The sequence below is a fragment of the Chionomys nivalis genome, chromosome 11, assembly GCF_950005125.1.
Source record: "Chionomys nivalis chromosome 11, mChiNiv1.1, whole genome shotgun sequence".
Lineage (NCBI taxonomy): Eukaryota > Metazoa > Chordata > Mammalia > Rodentia > Cricetidae > Chionomys > Chionomys nivalis.
The window spans coordinates 70,363,135-70,377,167 of record NC_080096.1 but is presented as its reverse complement, the minus strand read 5'-3'; the positions used below and the strand labels follow the sequence as shown (position 1 = coordinate 70,377,167).

General features: G+C 36.4%; 1 protein-coding gene across 2 annotated transcripts in view; it reads left to right on the top strand.

Annotated features, from left to right (window-relative positions):
* Kdm4c (lysine demethylase 4C) overlaps positions 1-14,033 on the top strand; it is a 194,952-nt gene that overhangs the window by 101,307 nt on the left and 79,612 nt on the right. For both annotated transcript variants that reach the window (XM_057784161.1, XM_057784160.1), the window contains 2 exons: positions 9,004-9,197; positions 10,968-11,203. In XM_057784161.1, coding sequence (XP_057640144.1) covers positions 9,004-9,197; positions 10,968-11,203 — 430 coding nt within the window. The remainder of the gene's footprint in view (positions 1-9,003; positions 9,198-10,967; positions 11,204-14,033) is intronic.

The window sequence follows — 14,033 nt, the reverse complement described above, 5'->3', positions numbered from 1 at the left end:
GGGTGGTAAAAATTGAACTGGGATCCTTGAGAGAACAGAATATACTCTTAAGAAGTAGGCCTTCTCGAGTGTCATGGGTGTCTTGAGAGACTAGTGTGTGTGTACTGATGGTGGGGAAGGTGCAAAGCCTCCATGTGGAGGCCCAAGTTGCATCTTGGTGGTGGAGGCAACAACTTCTCCGGTACCTCGGCCATGGCAGATTCCGGGAGTGGTATGGCTCAGAAAACCTGGGCCTTGGCCAACAATATACAGAAAGTATATATCGACTAAATCTGCAAATATGACAAAAACAACAGAAAGAAATCCTGGCGGCAAAACCATGGACTGAGTATTTCAAGGATACTTTAAATACTGCATAATCTCAGCATTGGCTCTACTGAAAATGGTGACTCTTGCCAAATGAGGAGGCAACTTGGAAGTGATGGATTTAATGCTTGGGAAAGTGATGGTAGACAGTTTTGCTTGTAGAGGGCAAGCAAACCCAAGTAAATGCTCAGGCTGCATTAGAGAAGTAACTAATACAATGAGTATATTTTATATGTAATTTTTCTGAAGAGTATCAATGATAGTTTCAATGGCTTTATTTCTCTGTAAGTTGCTCTGGACATCACCAATAATTTCCTAAATTTATTAATGGAAAAAGATTGTTTTGATGTACATTTTTAAAAATAGAAACAAGTTTATTTTGGTTTATGCTTCCAGTGGATGGTGGCAGAACATCATGTGCCTAAAACTCACTGCTGTACACTTTTTACTTACGATAAATGTTGTTTCTAGGCTGTGAGAAGTAAACTGCAGAGCTCAACAAACCCACGTGAGAGATTCTTAGGGAAAGGCAGGGATATGGGGAAGTAAATTTGGTTGATTGGTTGACCAACTGGAGGCGACCAAGAGGGGACAGGCAGCAGGAACACTGGCAGAGGCTCGGGGTGGAGGGTCCTAGCAGAGGTCACATCTTAGTCTCTGGTTTCAAAGCACGGAGACTGGACACACACACACACACACACACACACACACACACCGATGTCACCCCGAATGGGGTGGAGCCAGTATAATGTGAGAAGCCTAACAATAAACATTAAGTATTTCTTATATTTTTAAAATCCTTATTTTTTAAATATGTTTTTCAAGCTTTCTTGATATACTAGGAGAGAACTTTTCCTACTACTGTTACTTTTTCCCCTCTTTTTCTTTTTAGTGATAGAGTCTTCTGGTATAGCTTTGGCTGGCCTGGAACTCACAGAACTCACAGAGACCCACCTGCCTTAGCTGGGATTAAAGGAATGCATCACTATGTTCAGATCCTGGCATGTTTGCTTTTAGTATTGTAATACATTATTGCCAATTTCAAAGTTCACATTTGAGAAACAAGCAGTTCCCTTACAAAACCAAACAACAATAACAAAAACCTCACAAAATGGTCCACTAATATTTTAAGTAATTTTATGATTTTTGTATTGGGCAACATTAGTAGCTATCTTAGAGTATTCAAAGTCTGAGGCTACAAGTTGTATATTCTTTAGCCCTTCACATATATACAGTTCAAAAATAACATGGGAAGAGGTTAATTGTGTATTTGTGTGTGTGTTTACATATGTACACACCTTCTTTCATCTGTTTCATATGTATAATACTGATATATGATGCGGGATGTCCCTCAGTATGCTTTGAATAAGTTTTATTATCATTGATTAATAAGGAAGATAGCTGCTTTGGTTTATGGCAGGGCAGAATATAGCAAGGTGAGAAATCTAAGCACAAGGGCAGTGGGGGGAGGGTAAGAAGGCAGAGTTGTGGAGACGCCAGTAGCTCTGGAGGAGTAATATGCCAATGTATTACTAGTAAGCCACCGTGCACATGGTGATATATAGATGATTAGAAATGGGTTAATTTTTATGTAGAATTAGCCAGCAAGAAGTACGAGCCATCAGCCAAACAATTATAATTAATATTAAGCCTCCAAATGATTATTGTATAAACAACTGTGGATACCAGCAGGTGAGAGAGAAACTAGTTGGTCCAGTGGAACTGGGCAGGACAGAGAAAAATCCCCAGCTACATATATATATATATATATATTCATACTCATTTAAAAAAATTAAAAAGCCTTTTAATTTTTAAACTAGTCAGAAACAGTTGGGACAGAGTTATAACTACATTCTATACCCAGCATTTGACTAAACACAACTCTCAAAACAGATAAAACAGAGTTTATTATTGACAATGATCTAGAAACACATTTATATTTAAGTTACCCCAAATTCCATGTTTCAATATGACAACTGTTGGATAATGTTATTATAGTAACAGAACAAAAAGATATCATCAATCAAGGCATTTTTAATATACATTGGTGGAAGCTTAAATAAGTGGATATCTTAGGTTTTCTGTTTCTGTGATAAAACACTGACAGAAAGCACCTTTAAGGAGGAAATGTTATTTCAGCTTACACTTCCAGGTGACTACCATTTTGGGAAGACGGGTAGAAACTCAAATAGGAACCTAGAGGCTGGAACAGAAGCAGAGACTAGGCAGGAAAATATCTTAGAGACTAGGCTCACTGTGACTTATTTAGATTGCTGTCTTATATAACTCTGGACCACTTGCCTAGAGGTTATACCAGTTATCATCATTACTTGTATAAATGCCCACGGGTCAATTTGATATTCTATCTTCCTAAGTGACTCTAGTTTGTCTCCACCTGGCAAAACTCAGCCAGCACACTGAACTAAATCTTTGGGTTGGTAGAAACTAGTATTTTGTTAATAGTGCATACTAGAAGGTTTAATCTCCTTCTCCCAGCCATAAGATGTTTAGCTAGATGTTACGGAGGTCAAATAATGGCTATTTATGAAACTAAAGATTAAGGTCTAGACCTGCAATTTTTTTTTTATGGAAAGATTTATTTTTTTTTCTCTCTTTTTTTTATTATTAAAAATTTCCTCCTCCTCCCTGCTTCTTTTTTCCCTCCCCCCACTCCCCACCCCTCACTTCCCTTCCCCTCCCTCTGCAGTCTGAAGAGCAGTAAGGGTTCCCTGCCCTGTGGCCAGTCCAAGGTCCTCCCCCACCCCCACATCCAGGTCTAGGAAGATGAGCATCCAAACAGGCTAGGCTCCCACAAAGCCAGTACATGCAGTAGGGTCAAAACCCAGTGCCATTGTCCTTGGCTTCTCAGCAGCCCTCATTGTCCACCATATTCAGAGAGTCCAGTTTTATCCCATGCTTTTTCAGTCCCAGTCCAGCAGACCTGCAAAATTTTTACCTTACACAATTATAATTGTAATTAGTTTCTCAATTCTGTAAAAGTTTCTGCTGAAGGTAAAACTCCTTTCTGAGATATTTACTTCACAATATCAACTCAGATAAGGCAAGGTACTTGGTTTTGACACAGGAAAAAATGTCAGGACTAGCAAATAAAGCAATTAGGATTTAGAAGTTCTCTCTCTCTCTCTCTCTCTCTCTCTCTCTCTCTCTCTCTCTCTCTCTCTCTCTCTCTGTCTCCGCCCCCGTGCATGTGTAGGATACTTGTGCCCCTCAGTTTATGTTCATAGAAGCAGAGGTTGATGTTGGATGCTTTCTAATCATTCTGGACCCCACCCATTTAATTTACTAGCTAGTCAGCCAACTATAGGATTCTGTCTGGCTTTTAAGTGGGTTATGAAGATCTGAACTTAGGTCCTCATGCTTGTGTGGCAGGCAAGTTGTGACCTGAACCGTTTCACCAACTTTTAAATGTACTTTAAAATACATTTAAGCCCCAGGGTTTAGAGTAAAAGATGTGAAGAGAATGAGTTTCAATTTCTCCTAAAAGAATAGCAGTTTGTTATCTTTAAACTAGTTGATTTGGGTGGCAAAATAAGATTATCGCATAGGCCTTGGAGAGACTTATACTGTTATGCCAAAGCAATCCTTCACAGAAATGAAGGAGGATTGGATATCTTTGTTGTATATAAAGTTAATAGATATATTTGAGGTTCCTAAAAACTGTTTAAAAGAATGAACAGGTCATATACTTGTCAAGTAAGCCTGTCCCATTACTATTTTAACATAAAGCATCAATTTATGAAAAGAATGTTATCTCTAGGTAAGTGCTAAGATCTCTCTCTCCATTTCTAATTTGTGTATTTCTTGACATTTTGTTTTTCCATATTATTGTTTCTTGTAATACTTTTTCACTTATTCATAGGTCATATCAGAGAAATATTTGGATGTTTGGAAAGTAGGAAAAGCTTTATAAGGAAGGCATTGGAGCCCAAGGGTTTTGATTATTTGAAAGCTAAGAATATATTTTTTTCTATTTAATTACATAAAAACACCTGATTTATTATTTACTTATGATTCAGGAGCTAGTCTATCTATGATCAGTGAAGGTTAATTTCTTTAAGCCTGTTTCTACTCAATAACTTTAACATGATTCCTTACCTTTCATCTTTGACCTGTTACTACTGGGTGCCAAATCTTAGAAAATAGTTAATTTCTCAGAAGCTTTTTTATATAGCTCCTTTTTTCTTTACTAAATGTTGGGTATTATCTATTTTTAATGAGAATACCATTATTAGGTGTTGGCCAAGCATCATTCTGTTGACAGAGGATTCTGTCCAAATCAGTCCTGCAGTCATTCAGTCCCAAAGAAACACACAGAAGTCTACATTAATTGTAAACTTGGTATGGGTTTTTTGTTTGTCTATGTGTAGCTTATATTGATTAATGAATAAAGAAATTGCCTTGGCCTATTGATAGGGTAGAACTTAGGTAGGTGGGCAAAATTGGACTGAATGTTGGGAGAAGGAAGGCATAGAGAGGCACCATGGATCTGCTGCCAGAGTCAAATATGATGAATCTTTCCCAGTAAGCCACTGATACATGGTGGCGCACAGATTAATGAAATTGGTTAAATTAAGATGTAAGAGTTAGCCAATAAGGAGCTACAGATTATGGGCCAAGCAGTGATTTATATGCTACAGTTTCTGTGTGACTATTTTCGGGACTAAGCTAGCTGGGCAGTCAAGACCAACAAGCGACTCTCCCCTGTAGCATAAACTGGTTGGCCTAGTAGCTCAGGCTTCATATTAACTCTTATAACATATATTAGCCCACACGTGGCTTGGTACCTTTTTCAGTGAGGCAGTCACATCTTCCTTCCTCTGCAGCTGGGTCACAATTGCAGACTGAAACTTTCCTTTTCCTATAATTCTCATCCCGCCTCTGTTTCCTGCCTGGTCGCCCCGCCTCTACTTCCTGCCTGGTTGCCCTGCCTATACTTCTTGCCTGACTACTGGCCAATCAGCATTTATTAAACAAGTGCAAGAATCAAATCTTTACAGGGTAAAACCATTATCCCACAGCACTTCCCCACTGTGTTTTTTCAAAATAAGAACTTTGAATCTAATAGCCTTTGTTTAGCTTTTTGTCCAGACCATTATCCATAACATATTGTAACCAACACTCTAAACAAAGATAAATTTCCATAATCCATTTTTTGGGGGGGGGATGTGGGCATAGTTTTCCAGGCTACTTCCTGCTGATTGGGGGCACTGATAATCTTATGGGGACCTAAAGAAAATTAAGAATTTTGGTCAAGTCATGACTGGAGTATCCTGTGAGGCTTGATCATGTTAGGCAGCAGTCTTGAGTTTGTTCTGGATGTAGAACTCAGACATGTAGTTCATTCACTCCTATCAGAGATTTCTCAGGAGGTCTTTCTTAGTAATTTTCTGGCTAAGTTGTCTCCTTACTACAAATTGACACCCATGTGTGGACTAAATCCATGTAAAACCTGAGAAGGCTTGTAAAGGAACTCTAGACACCAAGAAATGAAGTTTAACCGCATTTATTTTCCCTGAATGGGCTTTGCTTGCTGGCGGCACGCTGGTGGCACGCTGCTGCTCCTTTAAGAGAGGTTTTCCCGATTCAGTAGTAGCAAGAAAAAAGCTGTGCTGTTTTGAAATGCTGTCTCTCTGAGTCATGCTGCCAGAATGACCTGTGCCTCATTCAGGCAGAAGGTCCGAATATAGAGCATTTGTATGGCATTTGTGAACAGACTGCTGCAGCTTGCTTAATGACAGCCTGAACTGGATGTGTGCCTGAGAATGGGTTTGTGGGCATGACCTCTCAGAGGCAGCAAAAGGCTCCATCATGCTGGGCTGGGTGGGGCAATCAGACAATACCATATATACCCTAGTAAGGCTTTAGCTTAAGTATTTAGGAAGTGCTTAGCATTTTAAAAAGTCATCTTTGACAGTAAAGAATTACAGATATACAATAGGACAGATTCAAATATTAAAGACCTTTAAATGGGATATAGTGTTGGATAAATGTACAGTCTTGGGAGAGAGAAGAAAAAGAGTACAAAGAGTTAAAAAAAGAAGTAAGTAGGGCTGAAGAGGTGGTTTGCTTCTTTTATGTATATATGGTTTTTCAAGACATATATTTTAAAGGTATCTTGAATTCAAAATATGGGTCTAAGAATATATGTTACTTTGGAAAAGTGGTTCTCCTTTCATTTCAACAGAGGATAAGGACCTGTGGATTGCTTCCAGAGTAATGTTGTTTGATGGACCAAGTCCCCTGAAGGGTTACCTTGAACACCTCTCAAAAAATTACTTCACCCAATAAACAACAGGAAACAGTTTTGATAGAACTTTGCTCATATTCCCAAATATTGTTTATAATTATTTTTTATGTTTAAACGGGGTATGCTATAGAGATTTGCATTGGCATGGATCTTGGTTTTTTGATGCAAATTTAAAGTCAATTCTGTTATATGTATATTTCTGATTTTGATTAAGGTATTGTGTTTGTGCAGCTCATTTAAAAGTTAATGTATAATTAAGAAATATAGGTCAATAGATAATTATCTATAATAGTCAAGCTTGTAGTCATGTTAGGTTTTCTAACTGTATAGAGAAGTATTTCAGATGGATAGGCATTCTTCAAACCTTTCAAAGACTATAGAATATGGCATTTAAAACATTTTAAGAGCTTAAGACTGTTGATGACAGTGAGATACATCACTCCTGGAAGCACCAATTACTTCAAGAGGAATGGGCATTGAAGAGGCTCCTTATGGAGTTGGTTAGCCATTTGTGCAAGAAACTGCTCTTGCCTGGACTGCTTGATGAACTGGACATTCAGGACTCACAGAGTAATGACAGCTGAACTTGCCTAAAGATGAGATGATCCTTCAGGGTTTTTGCTTCATGAAAGAGTCTACTAGACATTCTGCAGAATACAGAAAAAATGTGACAGACAAACTGCCAATATAGTCAGAACTGTCTTTGAAATTTCCTGCTTCATGGAAAAGTCTGCTGGATACTATGGGCCAGTAGGCTAGAGATGGATGCCCCAATGATGCAGAAGAACTTTGGTTGACTGTCCAGGCAGTGAAAAGTCTCTTTCAATTCTAGAATTTTGGAAGTTGCTTACAATGAACTTATTGTTTACTTAGGTAATATTATATCCGTCTGAAGTCTTTGATGGAATTGAAGAATTTATAGTTATAGTTTTCTTTAGTTATGCCAAGAGAGCGCTGGAATTAATGGCATGTGTCACTACTACCTGGTTCATTTAAATTTCTTATTCCTATTAACCCTTTACTTTTCTCTGCAAGGTGTTGTTGATTACTTAATGGTATCTTTGGTATAATGTAGAGGAGATTTTATTTAAAAATTTGACTTACTCTGCAAGCGTTTATTTTATTTTATTTTTTTATGTATGAGTGCATTTTCTTAGCATCTGTCTGTGTACCACCTGTATGCCTAGTGTCTGCAGAGATCATAAGAGGGTGTCAGATTTCCTGTAACTTGAGTTAGGGATGTTTGTAAGCTACCACTTGTTTGCTGTGAGTAAACTGGACCCTCTTGCAAGAACAAGAGCTTTTAACTAGTTAATCATCTTTCTACCTACAAGAGTTTGTTAATAAAAACAAATATAATTAAATGCTTCTTTTTTACATTTATTTATAGTATTGTGTGTGCATGAACATATGTGTATGTTGGCATATGCATACCATCATATGCAAATGGAGTTCAGAGTACAACTTGTAGAGTCAGTTCTCTCGTGTCATGTGATAGTTTTCTCTCTCATCTATCTCTCGAGATAGAACTCAGGTTGTCAGGCTTAATAGCTGCTCTCAACCACCCAGACATCACCAGTGACTCACTTGTTAAATTTTTCAAATCACACATTCATTGACATTCCAGATTTGTATAACAACTTTGCTTAACTGCAATATAATACCTTAATACAAGTATCTGCAAAGAGCTCAGTGCTTTAGATGTTCAAAGAGAAAAAAAAATGGGCCAGTCCTGTTTGTTTGGGCCTCTCATAAGAATAGCAAACTCTGTTTTTATGTCACATCTCACAAGGGCGGAGCTAAAAGATAGTTGGGGCCTGGTTTGCTTCTTTTATATCAGGCTTCCCATAAGAATACAAAGGAGAAATCTCAAAGGTTCATATAACTATTTACCAAAGAAATGTCATAAGAACTATTTCATGCATCCAATGAGTTAAAATCCATTCATTAGGCCTAACCTACCAATAGCCCCTCTGTATGCACCAAGCTTTTAATTAAGGTAAAACTTTTGGCGATGTTCAGAACATGCCTAAACTGGCACAGACATTCCATATAGCATTACTACTTTGTAATGTTGATGCATATCTGTGATGGTAATCCCTTCATACAAACACTGCATGCTGTACTACAGAGTTTTGATGGATATCTGTGTCTGTGGTGGTAGGGTAACTTTTATGGAAAACCTTCAGACAGACACTCATGCTTCTCTGTATCTTTTTCTTGGTACATAGTTCATATAAATGTACAAAGTATTTTAAAATATTTTCTCATTTCAAAAAAAACCTCTGTTCTGAGTTTCTTTTTAGATGTTAAATTTCCTCACTTATATTTTAATTAAGCATTCATGTTCTACTTGCGAGCGTGGTATGTTATGCAGTTAGCAAAATATTTCATTGTTGATTTTATTGCAACTGTTCGTTGTGTTTCAGTGCACTTGCCGGAATGACATGGTGAAAATATCAATGGATATATTTGTAAAGAAATTTCAGCCAGACAGATACCAAATTTGGAAACAAGGAAAGGATATTTATACTATTGACCATACAAAACCTACTCCAGAGTCTACCCCTGAAGTAAAAATATGGCTACAGAGGAGGAGAAAATTAAAAAAAGCATCCAGGAGGTAAGGATTCTACCACATCCTGCTTATAGTATGGACTTTATTGAAATGTATCATGGAACAAAATGTTCTCCAGGACTATTGGTTTATTTTTGTCTCTGCTATTCATAACTTTATTATATTACTGAAGTTTTGAGGTGGTGTATATTTAGTTTTTGAATTGGTGTAGTAGAATTTAGGAACAGGTAGTCACTTATGCAGAGTATTCCTGAAATCAATGTACATAAGGAGTAGAACAACATAGAACTTTTTGGAATTCTTCCATAAATTTATTTTAAATATGTATTTGTTCTTTACCTTATATACCATATTTTAAATAACTTGACTTACAACTTTTATATGCTACCATTGTTTAAAATTTTTATTTATGATTTCTCTCAGCTGAAATACTTCTTTCCTCATCTTGATGCTTATGCTGTGATTTTATTCTTTTTGTTTCCTTGCAAAGACTCAAAGGGAAAGCGTTATTTCTGTACCTTGGTGGTCTTTTTGAACCTTACATCCAATCCACTTTTGTGACTAGGACTTTGTTAAAACCTTTGAATAGGCTGTGTGTCTTATGGCTCAGATTCTTAGGTTGCATATTAACTCTTAAATTTGAAAATTTTTGTTTTCTTTATACTATTGTGTAGTATTCTTTCAATTCATAAAATAATAGTTGAAATCTGTTAATTTTCTAAACCAGGAAAAAATATCCAAGAAATCCAATTCATTCTTAATCTCACTATCTAGAGACTCCATCTTAATATTTTGTATGTATTTCTTTATATTTATGTATATTATATATAATATAAAAATATTGTACACCTTTCAAAATTAGCTTTTGCTATGTTAACAACTGAGGAACCGTGTGTGTGAGTGCTTTTCATATAATTAAATTATTTCCTTTAGCATAATTTTTAATAGCTACATGTATTTGATCTTCTCCAGTTAGACCTGTGACACCTTTGTTTTTGTTGTAATAACACTATAATTTAAATATTTTACTCAAAATTTAGTATTTATTTTATGTATAAGTTATCTCAGTAAAATGAATAACTTACTGTTAAAACATTCCAAGTTTGAGATGCTGTAATTAGGGAGTCAGTGCCTCTGAGGCTTTCAGGAAACATAGCAGTCTGAAATCTTGAGAAACATGCAAAGTAGCACTTATGGTCAAGTGAATAAGCTGGCATAGCTATTAAAGTCACCAAGCTTTTCAACTTGATGGAGTACATAAATTTGACACACAGACTGCCAGTGTTTAATCAGAACATGTTTCTCATTTCATACAAGTACTAATGTTCAGGAGTGTATTTTGTTTTTATTAGTCACTGACTTAAAATAATGGTTGATGTGATGGCCCTTCAGTAAGACCATCTTTCAGCATGCACAAATATAAAACCCCTCACAATCTCTGAGCCATGCCAGCTACATTGGTTTACATGTATACCTTGTGATATGCAAATATTGTTTATGGCCTCAGTGTTGTTATTGCCGCTGACAGCACCCAACTACTAATATGTGTGTGTTCTTCTTTATTCTGTTTAGCTCATTTCTCTGCCTTACATGACTTTACAGTGTTATCTCATTAGGTATTCATAATATGAAAATTCAGTTGTTAGTAAGTAAGTTTAAAACAATTATGGTTTCAAATTCAGACTATTATTTGTAAAAATTATATTAAATAACTAAATTTTTCTTGATATAAGCACCTAACAATATCATTTGCATTAATATGTGTTTCATATTTACTTTGAACTTTTGCTCTGACCACCTTCCTTTTGTTAATAGCCTCCAGGGTAATAAGTTGCTCTCTAAAAGGCCTAAATCTGAGGAGGATGAGGAATTTGTTGAATCTAATGGGGAGGAGGTTTCAAACCGTGCCATGTGTCCAGGGTACCTAAAAGTCACTGAAAAGCCAGGAAAACTATCTAAGCAGGGTGACACAGAAACACCTTCAGAGGGAGAAGCTTCTGATGCCAGGATACAAGCAGATCAAAAGTTATTGAATGACACCAAACTCTCAGGTAAGAAAATGTATAATTATTTTTCACTTGTGACTATGGTAATTAATAATCTGATGCCTTAAAACACCTAGCTTTTTCATTAACTAAATAAACTTACATGATAATTCACCTATGAGGACAAGTGTTTGCAATGCTGTAAGGGATACAGTTTTTATCTGCAATAGAATTCTGAACTTAACATCCATTCGTATACATGTGGTTTAATAAAAAACTAACATTTACAAAATTTTAAAATTCAACTTAAAATTTACAAGAAAAAAAGGAATTTATAGATTATTCTGTACAGATTTCTTGCTACTTTTAAGAAGAAAATAAAGAATAAGTCTTTTTAAAAAGCGGGAAAACAAAGTCAACTTAATTTGTAATACCATCAGCTCTTCCGTTATATCAATGCACTTTTATAAAAGAACAGACATACATACAGGCAAAGGACTCAATAATGTAAAATAAATAAATCTAAAAATAAGTAAAGGGGTTAAGTGATGGTGTAGTGGTGAAGACTGTAAAGTCAGTGGAGGAAAATGAAAGAATAGACCCAATTTGACTTCAGAAAGGTAAGAGCAAACTTTTATTCATCTGAGAAGTTAGCACTTCCAACTCTAATTTGTATCTGAGGGAACAGGATGCACCATGCTGGGTCTGGGAATCAGTTTTTGCAGTGGAGAGTTAAAAGGGTAGAGGGCCTGCTTATTTTAAATAAACTGGTTTTTGTTTGTTTGTTTAAACTGGAAAATGAGAGATAAGTCAAATATCCTAGTTTTATGATCTCTGACTACAAGGCAGTTGATTCCCAGAATGCCTAGGACAGCAGATTTCCTTGAAATCCTGAGCTTGTTTTATAACCCAATTATCTCCTTAAAAGATATTTATTTATTTATGTATTTACTTACTTTATGTGTATGGGGTTTTGCCTATATGTATGTGTGTCTGTGTAATCCACTGGTACTGTAGCTATAGACAGTTGTGAGTCAATATGTTGCAAATTGAACCTGGGCACTTTAGAAAAATAGCTAGGATTCATTACCACACAGCCATCTCTCCAGTGCCCCACCCCATTTTAAATACATTTTAAATTAAGGCTTAATTACATCACTGCCTCCTTCCTTTTGCTTCCTTCAGCTCCTCCTCCAAACTCTTCATGCCCCTCAAGTTGGTAATCTTTTGCTTTTATTGTTATTGTTTCATACACATAAACACACACATCTAGCAGCAAATATGTTAAAACAACCTGCTGAATTTGTTTTTATTGTTGTTTACATTTGGTCTCAGGACTGAACCAGGTTGTTAGGGGCTAATACTTAGCAGAGGCTAATCGTCTTGTAGAGGACTCAGGTTGCTTTCATAGCACCCACATGGTGGCTCACAGCCATTCATGTGTAACTATTGTTCCAGAGGATTGCATTACTTCTGACCGCTGTGGGCTGTGAGCACATAAATGGAACATAAATGCAAGCAAATACATAAAATAAATAAAGTCCATTTTTTATTACCCAATTTTTGAATATTTTTATGAGGCTACTAATGATTTATATATTTAATAACTATTGTAACATTTTTGTTCCCTTAATCATTGAGTTACTTGGTAATTCCTGTTTTCTATCCTATATTCTTCCTGTATTCCTTCAGTCCTGGTACTCATCAAATCCAACGCTTCCTGTTAATCTTATATTGCGCCTACCCATAAGACACTACATTTTTTGTATCCTTACAGAAAGTACTTCCTTCCTGACATACAGAGATCACTCTAGTCCCCTCTGCTATCATATCTCTGTAAATGTAAAAGTATAGCTCTCACATGAAAAGAAATGAGATTACTTATTTTGGAGCCAAGTTTGAAGTCTACCGCATGGGGTGTAGGGAGCAAGGAATGGCTTTTTAGTAGGCCAACAATTAGATAAATTAAACTCTGGAATTGCAACATTCTAACCTCTCTTTGAAGTTTTAATCAGTCAGCCTTCAGTAGACACATTATTTTTAGGAATTCTCCTTCACATCTCCATATTGTAGCTTTAAAAAACAGTTCACATCATGTTTATACCATCTTTGTAGTATTCTACTTAGGATGACATAAAAACCTTTGTGCGTCATTCTTAAAGCAATTGTTCCTCAGTTTTTTCTTTAGCTTTATTACCTTTAATTTTATTTCATTTTTTGTTTTTAATTTAGCCTTTTCCCCACTCCTCTACCTTCCTCCCCTCTTTCTTTCCTCACCTTGTCCTCATGCTCCCATTTTACTCAAGAGATCTTGTCCTTTATTTCTTCCTAGGTGGATTCATGTATGTCTTTTTTGGATTTTTTTTTTTTTTTTTTTTGAGACAGGATTTCTCTGTGGCTTTGGTTCCTGTCCTGGAACTAGCTCTGTAGACCAGGCTGGTCTCTAACTCACAGAGATCCGCCTGCCTCTGACTCCCGAGTGCTGGGATTAAAGGCGTGCGCCACCACCGCCCGGCTTTTTTGGAGATTTCTTTGTTGTCTAGGTTCTCTGGGGTTGTGGAGTATAGGATAGTTAGTTATTCTTTGCTTTATGTTTAAAAGTCACTTATGAGTGAGTACATATGATATTCTTCTGGGTCTGGGTTACCTCACTCAGGATGATTTTTTCTAATTCCATCCATTTGCCAGAAAATTTTAAGTTGTAATTACTTTTTACTACTGAATAGTACTCCATTGTGTGAATGTACCACATTTTCTTTATCCATTCTTCGGTTGAGGGGCATCTAGGTTGTTTCCAGGTTGTGGCTATTAAAAATAATGCTGCTATGAACATATTTGAGCAAATGTCCTTCTGGTCTGACTGAGCATCCTTTGGGTATATGTCCAATAGTGATAT